This window comes from Megalobrama amblycephala, linkage group LG10 (assembly GCF_018812025.1).
Source record: "Megalobrama amblycephala isolate DHTTF-2021 linkage group LG10, ASM1881202v1, whole genome shotgun sequence".
NCBI lineage: Eukaryota > Metazoa > Chordata > Actinopteri > Cypriniformes > Xenocyprididae > Megalobrama > Megalobrama amblycephala.
This window is the reverse complement of record NC_063053.1, coordinates 27,908,157-27,934,229: the sequence shown is the minus strand read 5'-3', so window position 1 is coordinate 27,934,229 and position 26,073 is coordinate 27,908,157. Positions and strand designations below refer to the sequence as shown.

General features: G+C 36.6%; 1 protein-coding gene across 2 annotated transcripts in view; it reads right to left on the bottom strand.

Annotated features, from left to right (window-relative positions):
• Positions 1–26,073, bottom strand: part of thada (THADA armadillo repeat containing) — a 122,613-nt gene that overhangs the window by 38,116 nt on the left and 58,424 nt on the right. For both annotated transcript variants that reach the window (XM_048205621.1, XM_048205623.1), the window contains exon 29: positions 3,402–3,570. In XM_048205621.1, coding sequence (XP_048061578.1) covers positions 3,402–3,570 — 169 coding nt within the window. The remainder of the gene's footprint in view (positions 1–3,401; positions 3,571–26,073) is intronic.

Genomic DNA, 26,073 nt, shown 5'->3' with positions numbered 1-26,073 from the left:
GCTTCACTGTCACAGAACGGAAAGCACTGAACTGTGGGATATCAAAGGCAGCAAAGGATATATTTAAGCTGCCTTGAAAAATCAATCAGATGAAGGTATCTCAGAAGACAGGAAGTAAAGGCAACATTGGATTTGGACGTGCCTTGATGCCTTCCTACCCTGGAATGCATCCTCCGAAGGCAGCATTTTTAAGCTTTTGGATGTAGCTTTAGTGGATGAAAACAACTGCCGTGCCTGTGACACTTCACAACGTCCCGACAGTTTTTTTTTTTTTTTTTTTTTGGTCCTCCATGACGGGTTTTGTCACATCTGTGACTTTGACCAATAAGAGTACAGAAGCTCTTCCGTACACAGCTTTCAAACATGGCGAAATGAAAGAGACGATGGTATTGGTGCTCCTAGGTGGAATTATGCAATGGAGGAAAGGTTCGTGGAGCTATAGCAACGATATTCCTGCTTTTATAATGTTTCCTTGAGAGACTACCATGACAGAGTGACAAAAGATAAATGCTGGCAAACAACAGTAGTGGTGCTTCAGCAACCGGGTGAGTACTGGAATTAGCATTAAGCTAATACTTTAGTTGTTTGTTACACTGTTTACAGTCAGTAGCTAGTTCCACCTTCTCAACATTGTTAAAGACGGCAAGTGATGATTGGTCAGGAAGCAATATGTAGTCTGACATGTTTCTTGTCAAGAACTTAGCAGTCAAAATCGCATACTCTGACACAGTAAACAGACAATAATGTTGGGTATTCTGAACCTGGCATTAAAGAAAAAGATTAGATGACTAACTTGTAAGACTTAGTCTAAGCAGTTTAGGCAACCAGCCATGTTTGTCATGATGAAACCGCCTAGTAAACATCCTAAACATCCTAAACTCCATACCAACCACATAACAATAGCCTAGAAATCACTGAGAACATCCTATGTTTTGCAAGTCCCATTCACATTTTCTTGAGGGAAAAAAAAAAAAAAAAAAACCTTACAAGCAAGGTCTAGAATATTGTAGTTTATATTGCCATTCTCACGACACATTAAAGACACACTTCAGTTTAAAGTGGTAGTTCACCCAAAAATTTAAGTTTTGAAAATGTGTTATGAGTGTGAGAAATTATGATAAAATTTACATTTTTGGGTTAACTATGCTGTAAAAGATTTTATAACGAACACAGACACAAAAACAAAGCCATGCATAGGCAGTGCCATCTTTATCCATCTCTTAGCTGATGCTGCGGTACACACGTACACCACTCCAGCATGCAGTTCAGGTATTCGCATCAGATAGCAAAATGAGGGCAGTTCTACGATGAAAACGTTATCACCAGCTGATCTGAACATACTTCACACCATAACTCCCCCCCCACAGTTCCCCATCACACACATACAAGATGTGCAGCATCTGTTATCTGTTCCTAATCTAGTCATACACACAAACATCCAGCATTTCCATATTCAAAGAGTCAAGAGAGAGTCACTGTGACACAGTGAATCGAAAACAACATGGTTAAATACAGGAAAATAAAGAGCCCTTTCACTATCCATTTCCCTTTCTTTTGTTATCTCTTTCATAGTGCATGTAATTCTCTTTTTATTTATTTTTAAAAAATATGCTTAGTCTTTTACAATGCAAACAATCAAATCGGAAGGGGACTGTGCTCTTTTTTTTTTGTAATAATTAAAAACAAAATAAAGTAACTTTGCAAATACATGTCAACTAACTCTAATTAGAGTATAAGCAGAATGTAGGACTGTTAGGAGAGTGTTATGTTAGGGTTAGGTGTTAGAGTTCAGGTTAGTAGAATAAGTTGACATGTAGTTGCAAAGTTACTTATAGTCAGTAGAATGTCTGTTGAGGACCATCAAAATAAAATGTTAGCAGACATTAAGTAAACAGTCTACTAATACTCTAAGGAGAGTTAGTTGACATGTAGTTGCAAAATTAATTAGTAGAATATCTAAAGTGGACTATCGAAACAGTTACTCATACATTTTTTAAATAAAAATATTCAAACTAAAAAAAGTGTACATATAAAAATATCACTACCTTTCAAATGTTTGGGGTCAGTACAAATTTTTAATGTTACTGAAATAAAGTCTCTTATCAGTGCTCAACATTAACGTTTGTCTGCTTGTCCAGGAAAAGTGAATTTTCTGAGTTGACAAGAAAAGGTAATTCATAGAAAAAAGAAGAAAACAGGAAATTGGCAAAAACAGGAATTGGCGAAGTCACACAGTGACAGATTGCTAACACAGCTGGTCCATGCAGTAATATGTCGGGCAGAAAATCCAAAGTTTGGAAACATTTCGAGAGTGTAAAGAATGATGCTCGCTTTATAGTTAACGTTAACCTAGATAAAGGTAAATTATATTAGAATTATATTAGGCACATATCCAAGTGTTCCTGCTGAGTGTGGAAGCTAAATTAGTACTGTGCTTACTGCACGACATGTTTAACATGTCTACGTCCATGAGCGCGGGGATGGGGGGGGCTTATAGTGATGGTAAGTCAGTTATAGCCTAATTGTCCATATTGCTCATATTGTTGTAAATATTTTATTTATTCATTTTTACACAATGTATATTTATTTTGTTTGTGTTCTGACCACTGAAAAACTTCGGACCTCAATGATTCCTCACCATAGTCGAATTCCCTCCACATGAGCTTTAGGGTAGATATATGACTGTCATGGCAGGAGAGAACACCAAATCCAGTTCTGGCCTTACCCGAGCACATCTTCATCCCAGCGTTTATATACAGATATGTCAGTCTCTCTCTCCACACACATACCACAGACAATTCAAGTTTCATGCCCAGAAAGCTTCTTTAGTGTCAAAACGACAACATTTTACTGTCTCTATCCATAATTATCTCTTAAGCTTCTAGTTTATATGTTGATGCTGTTATATCACTTGAAATTCCCTTTGAGGTTCAATTTCCATGTCTATCAGTTCTATCAAATAATATCTATTATGTCAGAGGCATGGCATAGTGGTTAGCGAAAATACTGACGGATTGAGATGTGGAGCATTGTTTGCTTGTTGTACTAACAATATTTTTTTTCTATTATTAAACATTTCTGCAAAAAACAAACAAACAAACAAAAACTAACAAACAATCAAACAAACAAACAAAAAAACGTGCAACTTGCAATGTTATGCCGCAATGCTGCAAACACAATGTTTTTAATTGTTTCAAAGGGTGAATAATTCAGGTATCAGCATCTTTCAGAAAATGGCATATTGGATAATTTAAAGCTAATTTATAACATCATTTAAAATGGGTTTAAAAATATATATTTTTCCCCCGAATATTTATACTCTTGTAAGATGCTGCGTATGTAATGTAATACAACATGACTGATTGCTGTACAGAGCATGTGACTAAGGAGGATTCACAAACCTGAAGCAATGTTCCATGGATGTGGTTTTGTTGGATTCCTGGTCCAGGTTCTTCAGGCAGCTCCTCCAGTAGAGTTTGGATAGTGGAGGGAACTTGGGTCACCAGAACAAAAGGAACCAGGGCTCTCGCTGCCATTTCACGTGTGCGGTACACTGCTGAGCGACCACACCTAAAAAAAATGCAGTACAAGGGACAACAGGTTCATAATTATATTTCAGCTGCTCCATGAACTTTTCAACTAGTAAACTGCATGGCATGATAAGAAATAGATTTTGAGGGGGTTCTGGTGAAGGAGTGAGAAATATTTTAGGAATTAAACTTTCTCATATTGCTTCTTCACACTCATTCTTTCAACTTCATGAGGTGCATCCTTGGATGCTTTTAAATAGCACCGAAAGAGTTCACATGTACTGTACAATCTGTATACAGTAAAAACTGTATTGTTGTGAAATATTTCAATTTTAAAAAACTAATTTCTTTTTTTAATATATTTTGTAATGTAATTTATTTTTGTGATGGAAAAGCTAAAATTTCATCAGCCATTACTCCAGTCTTCAGAAATCATTCTAATATGCTTCTTTGGTGTTCAAGAAACTTTTTATATTATTATTAACTTTGAAAACGGTTACTTTTTGTGTTGCTTAATATTTTTGTGGAAACCATTATTTCCAGGATTCTTTGATAAATAGAAAGTTAAAAATTAATGCATCATTGCTGAATAAAAGTATTAATTTATTTTTATTTTTTTAAATAAAAGAAAATCTGACTGACCAAAAATGTTTGAACTGCACTGAAAGATTTTGTTTTTCAAATAAATTGATGCATAGGCAAAATGTATAGCTGCTTACTAAACTAACATCAAACATTTACATTTCTTTATATCAGAAGGATCTTAAAATCAGAAATACAAATTCATTCAAGTGTGTTAAAACTTTTAGGCCTGTTTAGTTTCGCAGAAAGGGCTTAGATTAAGCCAGGATTAGGCCTTTTTATTAGTTAAATGGTACAATGTTTCTCACTGGATATCCCAGTGCTGTGTAATTAGTTCAATTAGGACATTTAATAGCTTTTATAAATGTGCCTTAGAAAAAAACAGCTCAATAATGCATTTTAGTCTGCTTAAAGGGTTAATCCACCCAAAAATGAAAATAATGTCTTTGGTGCTCCGAATCACTGATTTGATTCATAAAGCTCAGAAGCTTTCTGAAGCAGTGTTTTAAAATGGATAGTTAAAAAAATCATTATTTTGTTTTTTGGCGAACAAAAAAAATATTCTCGTCACTTTATAATATTAAAGTTGAACCACTGTACTCACATGAACTGATTTAAATATGTTTTTAGTACCTTAATGGATCTTGAGAGAGGAAGTACCATTGCTGTGAATGTAGGCCTCACTGAGCCATTGGATTTCATCAAAATATCTTAATTTGTGTTCCGAAGATGAATGATGGTCTTAAGCCCTGTTCACACCGCCAGCGACATGCAGCGACAAAGCGACAGGATCCCATTCATTTCAATGGAGCGCTGGTGACTTCCGGCAACAAGAGCGACAGTGACCGTTGGCAACAGAATGTAGGCGTCAGCGACGGGAGACACGTGACAAAAGTTCAGATATTTCAACTTTATGCAAATCAGGAGCGAATTACCAATAGGAGTGAAGGCTCTCTGGAGCTCACGTCACCGTCGAGTGCAGGCAAGACAGACAGGACATATTTCCGGAGTGATTTCACTGTTTTATATGATTTAACTGTACATACATGGATATAATAAAATGATGCGTGAATCTTGTGTCTTGTGAGCTTGATTCATACATTTTGTGTTATGTTTTGTGTTGTTACATTATATGATGCTGGGAGCAGTTTAGCACTGCTGCAGTTCATATTACAGTTTTCCCTGCATTGTGTTGATTATTAAGCCTTGTCTGTGAAACCAGGGGTTAATGGTACTACAGTACATTTTTATGTAAAAATGTAATTTAATAGATTCCTGGAAGGTTTATTGAACTCTTTTGGACTGGTAGTAGAGTGGGGGGTTGGGGACTCTGTGAATTTATTTTCAGAGCAGCCCCTTGACAACTGAGATGACTGCTTTACAAGCACTAAATCTAAAAAGCCTCTCCACAGTTCTGGAAACTCCCCCAAGAAGCTCCAGAGACAAGAAATAGAAAATATACATCCATCAAAAATAAAAAAAGGGGGGCAGGAAAAAGACAAAAAGAACAACGATGTAGTGATCATGTCTGTAGATAAATGAATGGATGTTCAACAGATGAACAGATAGAAACAACAAATAAACTAAAGCTAGACTTGGAGAGCTGTGATTGGGATCTGCTGACAGCAGATGGAAGCGAGCATGGAGGTATGAGTTTGTGTTAACATTTGCATTCTCTCCCAGACCTAACCGCAGTTAGAGAACAGAGCTCACTGACATTACTGACCTCAAATCATAAATAATATATGGATTCTGAAAGGGACATGTTAATCTGTACAATAACAACTTCTGGGGAGGCTAATGAAACCCATGTCATAACAAATGAAACATTAAGTTGCATATAACTACTGTTCCCAGGAAAGAGATGAGGTAAAACACTTGACTATGGGATACTGTGCACTTGTGTAACCTGCTTATACACATAGGTGTCACATTGACAACAGTCATACTGTCAGAGCTTGAATAGTCAAGCACCTCTTTGATTCTCGAAACAGTTCTGAAGAGCACCTGTAACCATAGTTGACCACTACATGGTGTATGTTCTGTATTTCTGTTCTTTTGGTCCAAGTGTTTAAGTGGGCATGAAGACTGCAAGTGTGTGTGGAACTTTTGATTACCTGACGGGACACTTATTGTTGTAAAAAATGCAACAACATGCAAAAAACCTATTTTTTACAGGAAAAATTCAAATATTCTACTGTTATTAAATGTACCATTGTTCTTCTATAGTACCATACTGAACTGACCAACAGCTTCAGTGATTATAAAAGTGCTATTTACTTGCTTTTCTGTGTAATTCAGTTACAATTTGAAGATAAGGTTTTGTTTTTCATGAGACTTTGTGACTTCCTACTTTTTCCATATATTAGGGATCAAAAGTCAATAAGTGCTCCTCTGCCGCCATACTAGTTATAGTGGTCTTTTTTTTTTAAATAAAAGTGTTTGCTACAAAAAATAAAATAAAAATAAAAGTGTTTGCTACAAAATGTTAGTTTTCCTACATCTTTAAACTTTGAGTTTAACAAATCATCACATTAAAAATAGCACTAAAACCGGATAATATTTAGAGCTTTTAAGTGCTGGAAAAAGTGTTGAAAGCACTTGCAAGCCCTTGAAAAGTGCCTGAATTCCACTCTCAAAAGATTGTATAAACCCTGAGATGAATAATGTAAAAAAAAAAAAAAAAAAAAAAAAATTTTTCTCGACTATTTCTGCCCCAATACCATAGTTACAGTTAGCATTGCTACATTAAATCTATCATTAAATTTAGTCGCACCAGCAGGAAAAAAACTGATGCAAAATGCAACCATTTGGTCACAGTCTGGAGCCCTGGATACGGTTAGCACCATAAACTGCTCTAAAGCAGTATTAAATTTTGTCTGTATTAAAGGCACTGAGCTTTGACATTTTTCATATCTGGCCAGTAGCGGGCTTTGCTTTGTTTCATCTGTTTCACTTGAAATGGGCCTCACAACAGAAGAGGCCTCGGCTTGCGCTCAAAAAAGAGCCCTGCCCCCACCATTACACACCAAGGTCGGTAATTAATTTGGGCAAAAATGTTACCAAAATTAATAAAATGCCCCCAAAATTTAAGATATGGGGTAAAATGTCCCTGTATGTGTTCTTGTTTTTAATAATTATAACAGGATACAGTTAAGCAATACCACACGAGCAAGAAACCTTCCCGAAACCTAAAACCCAAGGGGAGAAATGCCAGTGTTCTGACAATTTGTGCTACCCTGTCATATTTTACTACCTCCCATTGAAACAGTAGATAGCAAAATCTGACAGCAAAAAATGCTAACGTTACCTATCAGATTGCGCTTCCAGCATGATATTAACGTGGTTTATGGCTTTATTAACATCTACACCTACCCCAACCCTTATAATAATGCAAGTACAGTAGTGTTAGCACAATATGATGTAGCGTTAATCGTTAGAACAAGTATAAATCGATAGTGAACAATGCTACCTATCAGATTGTGCTTTACACCTTACACCTAACCCAACACTAAAACTACCCTTACAATAATGCAAATACAGTAATTTTGTGTTATTTAACATGACAGCAATGATGTAATATTGATGTGCGCACATGCAGTAAGCCCGGGTAGGACAACCTGATGGGTAGGTTAGCTAGCTAGCTAACTCAGCACATCATTGCTTGGAAATAATGACGGTTCTTTGTTCATAATGCATATATTTGAACATAAAATAAAATGATTAAAGGCAAGGCGGAGTAGCCTGGCACGCTAAAAATATAAGCGGGAGAATGTTATCATTGCAAAGTGGTCAGGCTAATGTCTTGTGTCTATTCCACAAGACTTATGGATAAGCTGTTTGATTTATAATTATTAGGTTATTTTCACAAATTTCATTTAACCTGCTGAGGATGAACAAAGCTGTTCCCCAATTTGTGTTTCCCCCATTTGAATGGTCAGCATATGAGGTGGCTGCTGCTTGCGCTGGCAGCTTTAGCTTCAATTTTGATCAAATTATTTTCTAATCGGTTGCTTATGTGGGATTACAAATTTGTTCTATGTTATATTTAGGTTCCAATGTAATAGTATATGAACTGAAAACTTTATGTATATTGTGGCAAGGCAGGCAGACCAGGTGTCTGAGACACTAACCTTTTGTCTCATGCATTTCCTGACCATGTGGCATGACCAGCTCAAGATACAGCTGTGCTTTTGTCTCTATGATAATGTAAAGGTATAGGTGATACTGCCAGACTGATTGGATTAGCACCTATGCATTTGAATGACACATTTATGCTGATTAGATCATGGCTGGGAAATGTAGGCAATGATCTGATTCCTGTACTGCATTTGCATCCTTTGTTTAGATTGTCCACACCCCTACTCTATGTATCCCTCCCCCTTGAATGTATATGAACTACCAAGTCACTGCCTTAGTTAGATTTTGGATGACCACAGCGACGCACAGCGTGTTTCTCAATAAAGAGTAACTTCTGCTTCAAGAGATCCCAAAGTCTCCTGGTCTATGCTTCTGAGATTTCCAACAGTTTTGGTGCCGTGACCCGGATAGAGCTTCTCATCTCAATCCAGATTGAAACTTCAAGCACAACAAAGATCTGATCCAAAAGAAGATCCAGGCTGAATTTTCCTGTACACCCAAGGGTTGGTGAGTGATACTCTATCCAAAAGAATCATTAAGACCAGTACAAAGTTGTTATCCTCTGCGCCGTCAGAGAGGAGTTAACAGACAGCTGTAGGGTTTGGTTAACTAAGTTATCCTCTAAAAATGTTCTTTTAGAGATGAAGTTTATCCTCTGTTTAGGCAGGGAAGTTTAGCATCACATGCTAATAATTAGGTATCCTCTGTTCAGGCAGGGAAGAATTAGTGTAAAGTGCTAATAATTTGTGTTGTCCTCTGTTTTATCAGGGAAGGTGGTGTGTTAACAGAATAGCCACCCTCTACTTTGCTAGAGAAGAAGGTTCATCCTCTGTTAACTCAGGGAAGGTTATAACTGTTACAGTGTCTTAGCAAGTTGGTTCTACTCTGCTCACCAGAGAAGGTTGAATACATTACGATGTGTATTAACTAGATTAACCTCTGCTCTGTCAGGGAAGTGTTGAAGTGTATTGTTGTGCCAGAAAGACATTACACAATGTTGAGAAAGAATGCTAGAAAAATTCCAACAACTGAGAAAGGTGGACTAGCTACCCCTTTATGGACAGATAGTGAGTTCAAATCATTGTTAGGAAAGCACATGGACTCAATAGTGACTGAGTCAGTCAGACTGGATTTGACAAAGAAATCTGGGATTCATCCAGAAAAAGTTTGGTCTATTGAAGAATGCAAAAAGGTACTTGGTGCTTGTATTCGGAAGAAAAATATGAAGGGCATTATCTGCTGCCACAGAGAATTTACTCTATCCATTGCACAAGAACAAATCCAACGTATTACTAAGTTAGAAGAGCAGAACAAACAGTTGCACACTCGAGTGTCTCGTCTCACTCAGAAGTTGGGTCGTAACAAAGCATTAACCAAAAGTGACTCAAAAGACCAGCAGTCAGATGAAAGCTATCCTGACTTACAGTCTTTCTGTAGACTTGAGGATAATAGCAATACTGGATTGATGGATAAAGATGTAAATGCAGTTGAAGTGTGTGGAGTGAGACAAAAGGCTCAGAGTAGGGCAAAAGGGGTTGACACAGTTCCATCTGTAACCCCCATACTGCAGTTACAAGCAGTCAGTACCACTATAGGTCCTGAAGACATAGAAAGAATTGCTGAGAATTTGCCATCAGTGCATAGAAACTTTTCTGAGTTTAGAACAGAGTTGTCCAGAAAAATGAAGCTCTATGATATGTCCCTAGCTGACGTCACCCAGCTAATGTCACAAATCCTGAAAGAGTCAGAATTCAATGATTTTGAAAGTGCTGTAAATAATTCTGAGTTTCAGCATTCCAGCAAAGGTGAATTGAGAGAAGGAGTTCTGAGAGTGTTACAGAACCTTGTTGGACCAAAGGTAGACTGGTCAAAGATCACTAGTTGTGTACAGACGAAGGATGAAACTGTAAGTGAGTACACTGAAAGATTTTGTCAGTTAGCTGCAGCATACAGTGGAATAGCTGACACTCCAGAGAAGGTGTTAGAGGATAATGGACCACTGGTCCGCATGTGGTTTGATGGGCTTTCATCAGAATACAGAAATGCATTGCCTTTCTTAGACCTCACATGGTCCAATGGAACCCTGCAAAACAGCTTGGATAGGTTAGCTATTTGGGAAAGAGACTCAGATGTCAAGACAAGAGTAAAGATTGCAGCAGCATCCTTTAAGGTCAACACAGAGAATCGACAGAAACGTAAACGTCCTAAGAGAGAAGGCAGTTGTCATTACTGTGGTAAACCTGGACATTGGATGAAAGAGTGTAGGAAAAACAAAAAGACATTAAAAGAAATGAACAGCTTTACTCAGCTCCTACTCAGTCTACTTGCTACACTGAAACTGCCCCTCCCCTCTTCTCCAAACTCTTGGAGCAACAGCTTGCTGACATGCTAACCATTTGGGCTGTGAGTGCTTAATTTCCCCAGTAATCTACTAGAAAGCTGAAAGACTCATTATGAACAAATGAAAGTTGACTGTCACTTCCACTATTTGGGGGACACTGGTTAAGTACACTCACAGCCTTAAATGTTATGCTGCAGCACACTCCATTCACTTGTCCATCCTCAATGGGTTATGATGTCTGCTATGACTGATGTTTCAATGGAAGATGGAGATGTAGCATCTTAAATTTGGAAATTAACTACAGGGAGAGAATAGGACACACAGACCAGTGAGGAGCCCAGGGAAGAACCGAAGTGCATAAGGCCTCGGGGGTTAACCCTGTGGTGAAGACTTCCTCATAGGTTTCCCCCTCTCTCAGTTTATCCCAACCTTACTGGTCTATAGGTGTCAAATTGATTAAGAATAGGTTAAGAAAAAGAAGAACAAAACCACTATACGATCACTAGAAGTTTATGATGATCAGAGTTAGACAGAAAAACTATACGATCATCAGAGGTCTAACGTACTAAAGTCTATGCATGAATACTGCTGGTCTGCTGTCTCTTTGTTTTCTTGTGTGCAGGTATGTGTATATGCCATGACGTCTCATAAGCAGCACCTGGTGTAAAGCATCACCTCAGATATCCATGAACAACCTTCATGATGACGGAGTCATCAGAGCAACTCGGAGTTGCACAACGACAAAGAATCTTCTTGGGACAAACATGGAAATGGACTCTACAGGGAACAGACTCCACAGCTATTCAGGCGCCATGGACTTTTAGGACTTCCACGCTTATGCTACATGGTTTTCTGTGTCATCATGTAGTTTATACAACATGTTACCACCCTGCGTTGTATATGTGTGTCAACAGTATACTCAAGTTAAAGAACAACACTTATGTAAATGTTGGACACGACACAGAATAAGATGTATGTGCCTGTAACTGTTACAAGTTGCATGACTGGAAGATGGAACTTATGTTAACAAACATATGTTATAGAAGGGATTTAAGTGTCTAAATTTGTATTTTGTGAGAGTTATTAGAACTCTCAAAGGGGGAACTGTGGGATTACAAATTTGTTCTATGTTATATTTAGGTTCCAATGTAATAGTATATGAACTGAAAACTTTATGTATATTGTGGCAAGGCAGGCAGACCAGGTGTCTGAGACACTAACCTTTTGTCTCATGCATTTCCTGACCATGTGGCATGACCAGCTCAAGATACAGCTGTGCTTTTGTCTCTATGATAATGTAAAGGTATAGGTGATACTGCCAGACTGATTGGATTAGCACCTATGCATTTGAATGACACATTTATGCTGATTAGATCATGGCTGGGAAATGTAGGCAATGATCTGATTCCTGTACTGCATTTGCATCCTTTGTTTAGATTGTCCACACCCCTACTCTATGTATCCCTCCCCCTTGAATGTATATGAACTACCAAGTCACTGCCTTAGTTAGATTTTGGATGACCACAGCGATGCACAGCGTGTTTCTCAATAAAGAGTAACTTCTGCTTCAAGAGATCCCAAAGTCTCCTGGTCTATGCTTCTGAGATTTCCAACACTTATTATGTTGTGGATATATCCCTCGCATGCATACTGCATTCCCTTTTGTCTTGCTCTCTCAGATATTTCACCTGTTCACCAAAAATGACCAATTAGCAAAGGGCTTAGCGAAGGGTCCATTGGATTTTCTCAGTGTCCATAATGAGGCTGTAAAAGCAGACTGAGCTTACCTATTCGGCGTGATGACATTTAATGTCCTCGACAGCCTCTGTAGTCCAATTTAGCCACTTGTTAGCAGCCGTCATTTTCAAGACATGTAACAGCTTAAAAAAATATGGGTAGGTTAATACTGATGTATTTTATGTTGTAGAATAAAATGTGAAAGTATCTTGAGCTTGTATTAACCACAGACCTTATTTCAGCCATTTAACCAAAAATCAATTAAAAAAAACCCATTGACTCTGGGACGATGGAACCGAAAAGCTAACTCACTTCACGTCATAGTTCCACCACTCTATAAACTAGAAGTTAATATCAGATGACTTATATTTTAGACTCTGAACATTGTCTGTTTTTGCTCTATTTTGCCAAAGAAAATAGTTCCAAACAAATCAACAGTAGAGCCATTACTCATATCTGAGCAACATAGTAATGTTTAGTTACTGAATGAATCTGTGTTTTTAACAAATGTTGAATTAATCATTTGAATTATTCAACTCATTAAGGCAATGATTTGCTGCCATGTACTGGTGTTTTTAGTTTCACATTAAAAAGTATCAACTACCATAGGTGCCAATAAATTTCCATTGTATGGGGAAAAATGAGGGAGTGAAAATAATAGAATTTTCACTTTTGAGTGAACTATGCCTTAAGAAACTTAATAAACTCTGGCTAACACAAATAGGTGTAGGTCATTCATCACGTTAATTTTAGGCCGTGACCTTGCACAAAGAGCCACAAATGGGCATGACCCATGGAGATGTCTTATATCATGAAGCTAACCAGTGCATTTAACAGGTTACACACACGGCACATGATAATACAGGAAGAGACGGTAAGGCATGTCATAAGTAACTGTCTGATGATCAGCTCTATTGACCACTGTTATGTGTGCTGTACACTACACACTCCAAATGGGACAGAGAGAAAGCAGGAGACGCCAGCAACAGACAGCCAGACATGTGAACCTTCTGGGTTTAAATTGCACCATCATACAGACATTCACATTAACCCCCATGACATACATGTTGCCTTCAGCAGTCACAGCAGGACAACAATCCAAAGACATGGCTTGTCACATGACGGGAGCACAGAGACCCATTTGTAGCTGCAAATATATGATGCACAAAACAAAAAACAAAACAAAACAAAAAACAACAAAAAACAAAACAAAACAAAACAAAAACAAAACAAAAACACAAGCCTAACCTGTTGTGTTCACCTTTTCTTTTACAAATTAAAGTAATAGTTCACCCAAAAATCATTAACTCAACCTGATGTCATTCCAAACCTGAATAATGTAAATTTTTATTTAAAAGTAAATGCACTATTGAAGTATCCAAAAAAAAAAGAAAAAGAAAAAAAAAGTACTGCACAACATACTGAACAAACCCATACAGTCTTAAAATAAATCATGTACATGTGTATTGAAACTAATTTATGCAGTATATCAATACATACAAGTTAGAGGTCGATCACTGTTGGATTTTGTTGATAATGTGATTTTTAAAAAAGGAAATAATAATAATAATAATAATAATAATAAAGCCCTGTTTCACAGACAGGGCTTAGATTAAGCCAGGATTAGGCCTTAGTTCAATTAGGACATTTAAGTAGCTTTTATAAACATGTCTTGGAAAAAAAAAAAAAAAAAAACCTTACTGGTGTGCATCTTGAGAAAAAAAAACCAATGGTAATGACATTAAAATATATCAGTGCTTTCAGTGCTTTCAACAGCTCAAACATGCATTTTAGTCTGGGACTAGCTTAAGTCTACTCTGTGAAACCAGGGGTAAATGTATTGTGTTGACACTAGTTAAATCCTTATACTGAATGCGTTAAATAATGTTCTTAGTTTTCCTTCCTATGATGGGGCAGCCCAGAGAGAAAATACAAGGGTTTAACTGCCAGATACAGTTCATTACTGTTATTATTACCAAAAATTAAAAGATCTTATGCATAATGTGGAACTTTTAATTATAAACAAGTCCAAAATACAGCAGGACTATTATTTTGAAATGTCTGTGCTTTACTTCCAGCTACTCATTCAGATGAGCCAGATAATATGCACTGTTGCAACTATTTACAACATATTACAATATAAAAATCATAAAGCAAACATCATCATAATTCATAAACAGTGGATCATGAGCAATCGCTTGGCAAAAACGCACAGTATTTATTGATTGCATACTGCTCTGAAACAGTGAATGTGTATGATGCTCAAAAGCACTGCATTTTGATGTTGAATGTGTAGCACTAACATTTATTTAAATCATTGCCTTTTGAAGGTTAAAAATCTCCTAACCCCATATCACGATTTTTGCTTTGCCATCCCCAAATTTAAAGCGGAACTCAGTAAGATTTGCGAAGCTCCCCCTACAGTTTCCTTCAGTGAATCACATGGTCGTAAATACTCCAAGCGCAGCTCTGGACTACAACGACTACAACGCGCACCAGCACAGTAGTTTTGCAAATACAGTACAAGAAAGAGGAGGTGGGTAATTTGCAAATACAGTACACTCGATGGAGGTGGGTAATTTTTGAAATTGTCTTATAAAGTCATAATATACATTGTTTTTGAATTACCGTAAAGCATTTTGGCACTCTCGCGTGAACGTGAACATGAGGCGAGATTGTTTCGGGTCGGTGCAGCTCAAGTAACCCCCTCTGGCTCATCTGGCGTAGATGTGCCAGAGGGGGTTAGTGCACGCCTCAAACACACCACTACAAGTCAATTAACTATTGTAAGGACTTAAAAAACTATTTATGAAGGTAAAAAAAGTTACTTAGTTCTGCTTTAAGAGATTTTAATGGACTTAAATTTGATCAAACTGAATTTAAGACTTTTTAAGGACATGCGGGGACCCTGTGGCCAGTGGATTATCAACATGGTCATACAGGTTTGGTTAACTATTCCTTTAATTTAAATAAAGAACTGAAATAAACATATTAAATACATACAGCATAAGCATCTCAGACACATATTTCGATCTAACGACCGCCTCTGTACTGTTCCCCCTTTCTGGCCTCATATGTTAACTATCAGTGCTAATTTGTCCCATTAAAAGTCTTTGGAGAGGAAATGACAGTTTGGAAGGGTGTAATTTTAGAAACATAGCAGTCTGAGGCGAGTCATCTCCAGGGGGCTTTCTCAGTCTCGACCCGCCATTACGGCTCAAAGGCCATCTGGCTCTTATTAGGCACGGTGGTACAGTTTCCCCGAGTATGACTCGGCAGTCTGCAAGCACCAAACAAACCTAATCTTAGTCTGGCTCGAAAACAACAGGCCGAGACCGTGTTGGACAGCACCTGGCGAGAGCGCCATAACACAACTTGTTTATTCAAGTTCGTCTGGCTCTTGAGGCGCACTGGAGAAATGAAATGAGAAAGAGTACATGCAGTTCCATCACACGCTCTAGAAAGCACATCAGTGTATAAACACAGTTGCTTTTTTTCTGAGATGCAAGTTGCTCCACCTAAAACGAGTTTGAAAGTCTACACGAATTAAAAATCTTTTATTTAAAGTTGCAATGTAACGGATGTAGTGGCAGATCTTCCTTCTTGTGACACACATCATAATGAAACGGATTATTGAAAGAGAAAAATTTATGGAACATCTGAATGTCAGCTTGAGTTTGATTGTAAGAAAGGGGTAGGGTTTAAGTGGACTAAATGTTCAGAGAAACTAAAGCCATTAAATATCATTTTCGGAGATTAAAACTGAAATAAAAAAATATAAATATATGAAAAATCGAAATCTGAAAACTAGAAATGTTTCCTTAGCAATTAACTTAAAGGATTAGTTGACTTGTGAATGAAAATTTCCTTATAATTTACTCACCCCCATGTCATCCAAGATGTCCATGTCTTTCTTTCTTCAGCTGAAAAGAAATTAAGGCTTTTGATGAAAACATTCCAGGATTTTTCTCCATATAATGGATGATAGTGGACTTCAGTGGGGTTCACCGGGTTGAAGGTCCAAATTGCACTTTCAGTGTAGCTTCAAAGGACTCTACACAATCCCAGATGAGGAATAAAGGTCTTATCTAGCGAAATGTTTGGTCGTTTTTTAAAAAAAAAATATAAAAATGTATATACTTTTTAACCACAAATGTTTGTCTTTGTCTTGCACTGCTCTACGATGCGCCACGCATTACATTGAAAGGTCATGTGTGACGTAGACGGAAGTACAGCGGTAGGGCAGAAAACTTTTTCTCCTTCAACATTGTTTTACCTTTTTTTTTGTAAAGGGCATTTGGCTTAATCTTGGCACGTTCGCTTTGTAGACACTGGATTGCTACTTCCGCCTACGTCACGCGTGACCTTTCTAATGTGATTACGTCATGCGTATGGATCTCAGAGCTAGTGCAAGACGAGCATTTGTGGTTAAAAAGTATACTATCATCTGGGATTGCGTAGAGCCCTTTGAAGCTGCACTGAAACTACAATTTGGACCTTCCACCCAGTGAACCCCACTGGAGTCCACTATATGGAGAAGAATCTTGGAATGTTTTCCTCGACTGACGAAAGAAAGACATGAACATCTTGGATGACATGAGGGTGAGTAAATTATCAGGAAATTTTCATTCAGAAGTGAACTAATCCTTTAAAAAAAAAAAATACAAGTTTAAGTTGAAGTACTAAAACTGAAATAAAAATAAATTTAAGCTAATTAAAAATAATAAAAAACACACAAAAAAAAAAAAAATTACTACAATGAAAATGAAAACTCAAACTAAAAAAGACAACACAAAGATAGTAATAAATACTATTATAGTATTCAAATAATACTAATATAACACTGCTTTTCAGATGCCATCACCTAGACCACATAAAATACATCTTCATTGAGAAAACACATAACACAGACACTTGTTTCTGTTTTTGTACCTAAGTGGACAAATTGCCTTTGTGAGCATCATCTAAACAAGGAACTAAAAGTAGCAGCAGAGTACCAAAGCTTACAGCGGAGATGACACTAGCAGACACATAAACATAGTAGCCTTCAAACAAATATAAGCTACATGTTAGAGAAAAAGATAGACCACATCCAAAAGAATGCTTCTAGGAACCCAGTGCCAATGTACTAGATAAACGCATGCTTGCACTGGAAACACACTGTGCTTCTTTGACTGACAGAAATGCTAAGCTGTTAGCTAAATTTACTGACCTTGTGTCTTATACCTGGCACAAAACATCCGAATTATCGGTCTGCTGGAGCTAACAGTGGGGCCCAGTACATCAGTCTTCTTCTTACAACCCTTTTGTGGTCCTCCTGTGAGAAGATAAGTCTTCTCTGCCTGAGACTAACCAACAGTGGCTGGTTGCATAAGTATTGCAAGTTAGTCATCTAAATTGTTTTAGTCTTTAAGACTGGTCATAACTTTAAGTCAGTTCCTTGAATTAAAAATAAATAAATCATTAGTACATTACAAAGTTGTGTGGGAAGTGTTGGCTTTACAAACAAGGATTCAGCCCTACTTTTTCCTGTGAATCATATGCAAGACAGCTATTACGTTATTTGTAGGTTGATTCCACCATAAACTGTAGACACTGTGATGCTTTTATATCACAATCAGTTTGACATTGGATCCATCCAGTTTTGATCTTGCACTTGTCAGTCAATGGCCCCATCAAAATTAATGGTCTTAATTTATACTAGGATGGGGTTCTCTTCTTTTTAGCCCAGTCTACTCAATAGTCACATGTACAGCATAAAACAAAAAACAAAAAAACACACAACAACAACAACAACAACAACAACAACAACAACAACAACAACAACAACAACAACAACAACAACAACAACAACAACAACAACAACAACAACAACAACATAATTTCAGTAATTTATAACCTAATTAGATCCTTAAATGCAGACCCCACCAAATCCCTCTTGGGAACACAATTTGGAAATTTCCATCTTGGATGACCAGTGGTGTGACAATCTGGATCTGGTGCACTCCACTTACATATGTTCTGGGCATGTCTGTGGCTGACATACTTTTGGTCAAGGTTATTTGACACACTAAGCAAGCCCTCAACCCTAGTTTGGCATTTCCCCAAGAGCAGACATGCCAGCTACAGCATATTTCCTTTACAGCCATGCAAGCTATGCACACTTTTTTCCCAAATGGATTTATCATTATGTGTTATGCAAAATGTATAAAAATATTTGAAAGGAGAATTGGCATTATGTGTCAAGATTTTGCAAACTTGGCCATCAGCCTTTACGCCCCGAGCCACCATCTTGGTTCCCAGAAAAAAGCTCAAAAAAAAAAAAAAAATCAAATTGTCAAAATTTCATCCTCTCTTAATGCAGCTAAATTCTGATACATTATGCCCACTTTTCACAATCCAATCCAATGATTCAATGGCCCATTCATAAAGAGAGCCAATTACTTAATTCCTGAATAAATCAGCTGTTTTGAACAAATTGAATACATTTTTTTTTTTTTTTAAATGACTTGAAGGGCCCCATCATACACCCGGCGCAAGTGTTTTTTGCTAGTTTCAGCCCGAAGCAGTTATTTCCACGTCCCGCTCCATGTTGTTTAAATAGCAAATGCATTAGTGCCCATTTGTGCGCTTATGGTCTGGTCTGAAAACGAAGTGTGTTCAGGTGCATTTTGGTGTGTTGCTATTTTGAGGCAACTGAAATAGACAGCGCCACTGACCAACTGAATCCTGGTCTAAAGTCAATGGTGCAATATTTTTTTTTGTTATATAAATATACACAACGCGCGTACACTGTTTATTACACACACAGGGATGCGCAGCATCACACAAATATGCCAAATATTCAAAATAAAAGGATTACAATGTAAAAGATTATTATTGTGTGCATAAAGATAAAAATGCTTTGGTTGAATCCGGCTTGTCTTGTAGATGGCCTGCGGGATGGGGGAAACTACATGAGCATAAAAAAAGAGGAATGTATAATGATTAAAGCAGATTTTTTAGGCTGCTGTTACTGTTAAAACCAGACACACATGACACGTATCTGACACACACTTCCTATTTTCTCACAACTCTTTGTTCATTTAACACTTTTCAACTCATGTAAGACTGTGCTTATGAGGATACTCTGCAAAACAGGAATTCTGACATAATTTTGTTGGTTTTGTCAATTCAAGTGCGAAAGAGAAAACATGGCACTATTTATAATAGTTAACAAATAATGCTAAAATAACACTGCTTTACAGTTGATGTCATCTAGGCCAGGAATTTGGCACAAATAATGTTAGCTAGACACATTTCTCTTTTTTCAAAATTAATTTATCATTACGCAAAATCAATAAAAATATTTGAAAAGAGTGGATCCATATAAATATGGATTCTTGGTACAAAATTTAATCTCCACTGCAAACTACCACTCAAGTGCGGCTAAATTCTGAGACATAACGTCTGCTTTTCACAATTCAATCCATTCCTGATAGATAAAACCAAGTCATGTATTTTTTTCCTCACTGAACATCCAATTTCACTTGGAAATATGTCACTTTAGGGAAGTAAAATGGGTTGAAAATACAGTTTATGTTCACTTTAATGTGGTTGCTGGTTTTGGTTGGTTGGTTTCTAGCTAATCCAAGCTAGAAGCGAATAATAACTAAGCTTCATGGTTCATCTTAATCAGAGCTTGTGCACCTTAGAGTAGGAAAAAAAAACATTTATCATGTTACAAAAACCATCTTAACCACCTAAATGTGTAATGACCTAGTTTTAGCAGCGGGATTTCCTGTCACCACTCTCATGGACATTGTGCAAACCCATGTTTGCTTAGATTGTGGCAATGTTATCAAATGGATAGTCACAGTGGTAGAACTCTAGTCTGGAAAGGGTGTATTTCAGATGTATTTAAATATAAAAACTTATATAATCTATAATAACATGAAACTAAATTAAACTGCATTGTGTACAGACTACATAGGTTAATAAGGAAGCTATTCTATTTCTGCTGTTCCGTAAGTGCCATCTACTGTCAGAGAGTGAATTTGCATTTTCATTTAACCTGTTGCTGTTTTTCTGCAAAGCAATGTCAAAATCGACCCATGTTTTTATGCAGCATACACGCGGTGTTGTAAATGTTAAATGGTGGATTAAAAATATAATGTGCGTTCTAAAAATTGAAATAATTATCCAACTAGACATATAAGACATCATTATCAGGTTTTAATTAAATCCGATTAAACCTGGGTCATTTCAGATACGTAAACACAGCTTATCCATTTCAAATTTTCTGTTATCACATCTGTTAAAGTACTGATTTTCAGTTCAGATTTTCATCCAAAATCTCGCTTCATACCAGTTAATTTAGCTGAAGTGGCTTGCTCTGATGATCGGTTCTGTGAGGCCGCACGTTGATAGAGAAGCATGTCCATTGGCTGCAACCCACAGGTATTATGGCCAATCACAAAAGTTGACATTGAGCAGCCAACGCAATATCGCGTTCAATATCGATATGTATCGCCGTTGATATTGAACGCGATATTGCGTGGCTTATCAGTGATCTACGGCTCTGTCTATTAAATGCCGCTCCATTTGAAAGCAGGTGATGGCGATTTAGCGGTAATCAGGGAACCGGCTTTACTGAAGAAATGCGCGTGACAAAAGCATTCGATACATCGCCCAGCCCTATATATTATTGCGCTACATTTTTGTGCATAACTCGGATCACTTTTGTAGGCTATTAGTTGAATAAAAGATAGAAACTTTCATTTCTCAACTAGTTTAAAATGGAATGCAGTCCTCCCTCGAAATTCACTCAACCCCAGTTTACAGCCCTTGAGTTCAAGATTCAGCATAATTCAAATGCACCCATGTTTTTTACATTGTTGGACAACAAAAAACAGCTTGTTGTGCAAAAGAATTCTCAAATATTCCACAGACTGGAGCTTAACTTATCTACCCTGACACAAAGACATGGTTTTCAAGGCTTAGGCACACAATACAAATTCACAGTGTGACCAGCAAATATATCAGATCTCTATGATTTATAACACGCTGACAACACTGTGGGTCTAACAAAAACAATACTGAAAGGAGAATTCAGCACTGATTGTGGAACAGAATCGCAGTCTACTCAGGTAACTAATAATGGGTTGCCTCGTATGTCAACCAGCACAATAATTAACAGCACAGATTCCTCAAGTGTTTTGCTGAGAACCCTTGTGTTATTGTAAAGCGAGGCCTGATCAACACCGGACACCCAGACACACACAAATACACGCCTAGGGGAGAGGAGGGGGCCGCGGCAGCCAGATCCCAGCTATATTTAACATCTTCTACATGTGGGCTTCATTTGAGTGAATGAGCCTGCATACTTCCACTGACAAGAAACAGGCAGACCCCAATCCTCTGGTCCCTTAACCCTTGCGTCCCTGCACAGAGAAAGGTTGAACTCTGTTGACTTGGATCCTTCTATCAATCTGTTCATCCATCCTGGAGGTCTGACCCTCCTGTCATTCTTTGACTGTTAAGAAAATCCATCATAATTTCTAGATGGCAAGGTTTAATGGAAAAGGGGGGAAAGATGAAGGTGGTCTTGCATTTGTTTCCGTAGGGCTGAGATGTTTGCTGATATCTAGTCATGTGGTTTGAGTCTATTATTTATGGTGGCTGTGGACTAGCTGTTGATCATTGAGAGTGCATGAGAGTCGTGAGCTTGATCTGCTTCTCTCTGTTCTGTGTTATCTGTGTTCCAGCCCCAAGGCCTTGAACTGATCCTTTCTCCAGCCCCTCCACACCTCTGCTCTGCTCCAGATGTCTGTGGCACACACAGGGGCTCAAAAACACACTTATGATACTATAAAGGCGCTTACACCCAAACAATGTTCTAGAGCTTCCAAAATGCAATTAAATAAATGCTTAACACTGTTAAAGCAATCAATTCATAAAATATCAGAGTATTGCAAGTGTCCTGATATCATAAAGTCTTTTTAAGATGATACAATTCAGAACAGTAAAGCAGTTGCTAAAACATCATAAATATTTCAAAAACTTTAGTCAAAATTAGATCTGATTTTATGATAAAGCAAGGTTAGTTTAGGTTGTAAAAGCTTAATGATATTTTAAGAGTTCAGATGCAAAAACCTATAAGTCCATGTTTTCCATGACATTTTCTTTTAAAGTGTAGAGTACTTTTTTACCAGGTTCCTATGTTTAGGTTTAGTAATTTTACTTTAAAGGCAATGAAAAGATTTTTAGTCAGTTATTGAAATGCCTTAATTTAAAACATGACACTTTATTCAATTCATTGTTATTTAACAAATTTGACACATTTTTTGCTGCATACATGTGCTTTTTTTTTTTTTTTTTTTTTTTTTTTTTTTAAACACAAACCTCTAAGTCCATCTCTTCAGACAACAAGACAAATTGTGCAGCCCTAGTGTGTTCAGTGTGAAAGGAAGATATGTTATTACTTTAGTACTTGGTTACACCACATTGCATTTTTGTTTAAAATGGAATTAAAAGTTTTTTAAACCATATCAGTGATCCCAAAAAATCCTTGTAAAGTCTCACATGTAAGATTAAGTCCATAAAGTGGGGGAAATTGTTGTACTTATTACAGATATGTGCCTCTTACATGTACAAATCCTAGTGTATGATAGATGCATGTCAATTAATTGCAAGTGTTATTTTGATTCCTTATTATCAATATTTATGTAATATCAATATTCATTAAACTAAACATTTAATAACAGCTCTTATATTTCCCACAAAAACCAAGCAAGTTTCAACTAAAACACATACTTTCTCACTAGTTTAAATACCCACAAAAGCACAGAGGACTAAAAATACAGATAAACCTCTGTGCTATAACAAAAAGCAGGCAGAACCCCAAACACCTTCCTCGGAGTATGAGAGTGGGGGACAGAACATTCCTGGCATAAACACTGGTGAGAATAATGTCACAGAGAGGAAACTGGTTTAAGTCCAAGTCTTTTGGTCACCAAAACAAAAAGCAGCCAGCAACAGTTGTGCACATTCACACACCTGTACAGAATATGTTCATGTGACTATTACATAATGTGCTGAGCTCACTGTTTTGGTCTGAAGTGGGTCACACTATCAGGACCATCAGTTTAAAATAAAGTTCTCTTCTACTGTATGTTCATCATAACATTTAATATCAAGACCAAGCTTGTAGCAACTTCACTATCAAATCACTGTAAACAGGAGACAGTGAAGATACAGATAGTACTCAAACAGAGTATTTTGCCACCGCCATTTCTGCAGCAAATGCATGTGCAGTCTTTGACTGCTAAAGTGGCGCTAACTATAGACTTCTCCAAGTTAACAGACAAATGTATCAAGCGAATGATTGTGAGTAGCACTCAACCTTGCCTTGCCAATGGGTTAGATTTGATGTTGCAGTCGGCAGAAAATCTAAGAAAAAAATGGTAAAACTCTAGGCAACACAGCACTACACTATCTGCAGTATTATTTATATGATACTGAATTAGTAATTGCTATTAATATGCTATATATATATAGCATATTAGAATATATATATATATATACAGTACAGTCCAAAAGTTTGGAACCACTAAGATTTTTAATGTTTTTAAAAGAAGTTTCGTCTGCTCACCAAGGCTACATTTATTTAATTAAAAATACAGTAAAAAACAGTAATATTGTGAAATATTATTACAATTTAAAATAACTGTTTTCTATTTGAATATATTTGACAAAGTAATTTATTCCTGTGATGCAAAGCTGAATTTTCAGCATCATTACTCCAGTCTTCAGTGTCACATGATCCTTCAGAAATCATTCTAATATGCTGATCTGCTGCTCAAGAAACATTTAATGTGTACAATTGTACAAAATATTTGTGTACAATATTTTTTTTCAGGATTATTTGATGAATAGAATGTTCAAAAGAACAGTGTTTATCTGAAATCTAATCTTTTGTAACATTATAAATGTCTTTACTGCCACTTTTGATTGATTTAATGCATCCTTGCTGAATAAAAGTATTCATTTCTTTAATTTCTTTTCAAAAAAATTAAAATAAAAATTCTTACTGACCCCAAACTTTTGAACGGTAGTGTATAATGCTACAGAAGCTTTGTATTTCAGATAAATGCTGTTCTTTTGAACTTTCTATTCATCAAGGAATCCTGAAAAAAAAAGTACACAACTGTTTTCAACATTGAAAATAATCATAAATGTTTATTGAGCAGCAAATCAGCATATTAGAATGATTTCTGAAGGATCATGTGACACTGAAGACTGGAGTAACGATGCTGAAAATTCAGCTTTGCATCACAGGAATAAATTACTTTGTCAAATATATTTAAATAGCACACAGTTATTTTAAATTGTAATAATATTTCACAATATTACTGTTTTTACTGTATTTTTAATTAAATAAATGTAGCCTTGGTGAGCAGACGAAACTTCTTTTAAAAACATTAAAAATCTTAGTGGTTCCAAACTTTTGGACTGTACTGTACTGTACTGTATATATATATATATATATATATATATATATATATATATATATATATATATATATATATATATATATATATATATATATATATATATATATATATATATATATATGTGTGTGTGTGTGTGTGTGTGTGTGTGTGTGTGTGTGTGTATAAACAGTGCCCTCTGTAAAGTATTGGGACAGTAAAGACAAAATTGCTCTGTTAGCTGTGGTGTCAAGACATCTATAAATATGATTAAAAGATTAATATGAGGCAGAAGTACAGGATGTCACATTTTATTATTGACTGTTTCAACACAAAATGTTTTACCAACTAAGTAGTAGAGCACATTTAGAGTTTCATCCGTCTGCCTAATGTGAGTAGAAGTATTGGGACAGTTTATCTTAAAGCATATGTAAAAGTGTAAAAGCTAATATTGATTGTAAATCCCTTGCAAGCAATCACAGGAGCGAGTCTGTGACCCATATACATCACCAGACTCTTGGTTTCACACTTTGAAATGCTTTTCCAGGCCGTTAATATGGCCATTTTCAACGGTTGTTCTAACTGCATTCTATAGGCCATATATCGCAGTGAGATGTTGCCCTGCATTATATTCATCATCAGTCATCTGTATGAAATGTCAGATGACCTATGTTGGGGAGGGCAAGTGTGTTAAATGCATTAAAAATATTAACGTGTTATTTTTTTCCCGTATTAATCATTAATTAATCTAATTAATGTGTTAAACTCCTAGCCCTAATATATATATTAGGGCTACATACATAAAATCTTTTTTATCATTTAATCATTTTTGCATAAGAATACACAATGCAAACAAATTAGGTAATAAAGTCAATTATTATAGCTGAATGAAATTTGGTATTAAAGGAATTATAACATTTATAAAACACATTCTTTTGACTCGTCGGCCATCTTGGAAGGAAAATGAGAGGCACACAACGCCATCTGAAGGCAGCTCACTAGGTTTTTGAAAAGAGGAGAGTGTAGTTGTATCATTTTACTCGAAAACTGAGGAAACTGCAAAATGCAAATCAACATACAGAGTTCTAAATGAGATTTCAAATGGGGTCAGTCATGCATGAAGCACGCAAAGTCAGGAGCTGTATTATCAGAAGCAACAGTGGGAGTAAGACTTCACCCTTATTTTAAGCCAAAACAAACATCATCCTGCTATTGTTTCTTTCATCCGAATAGATCTATTGCTCCCCAGCTGGAGGAACACAATGTTCTGTGA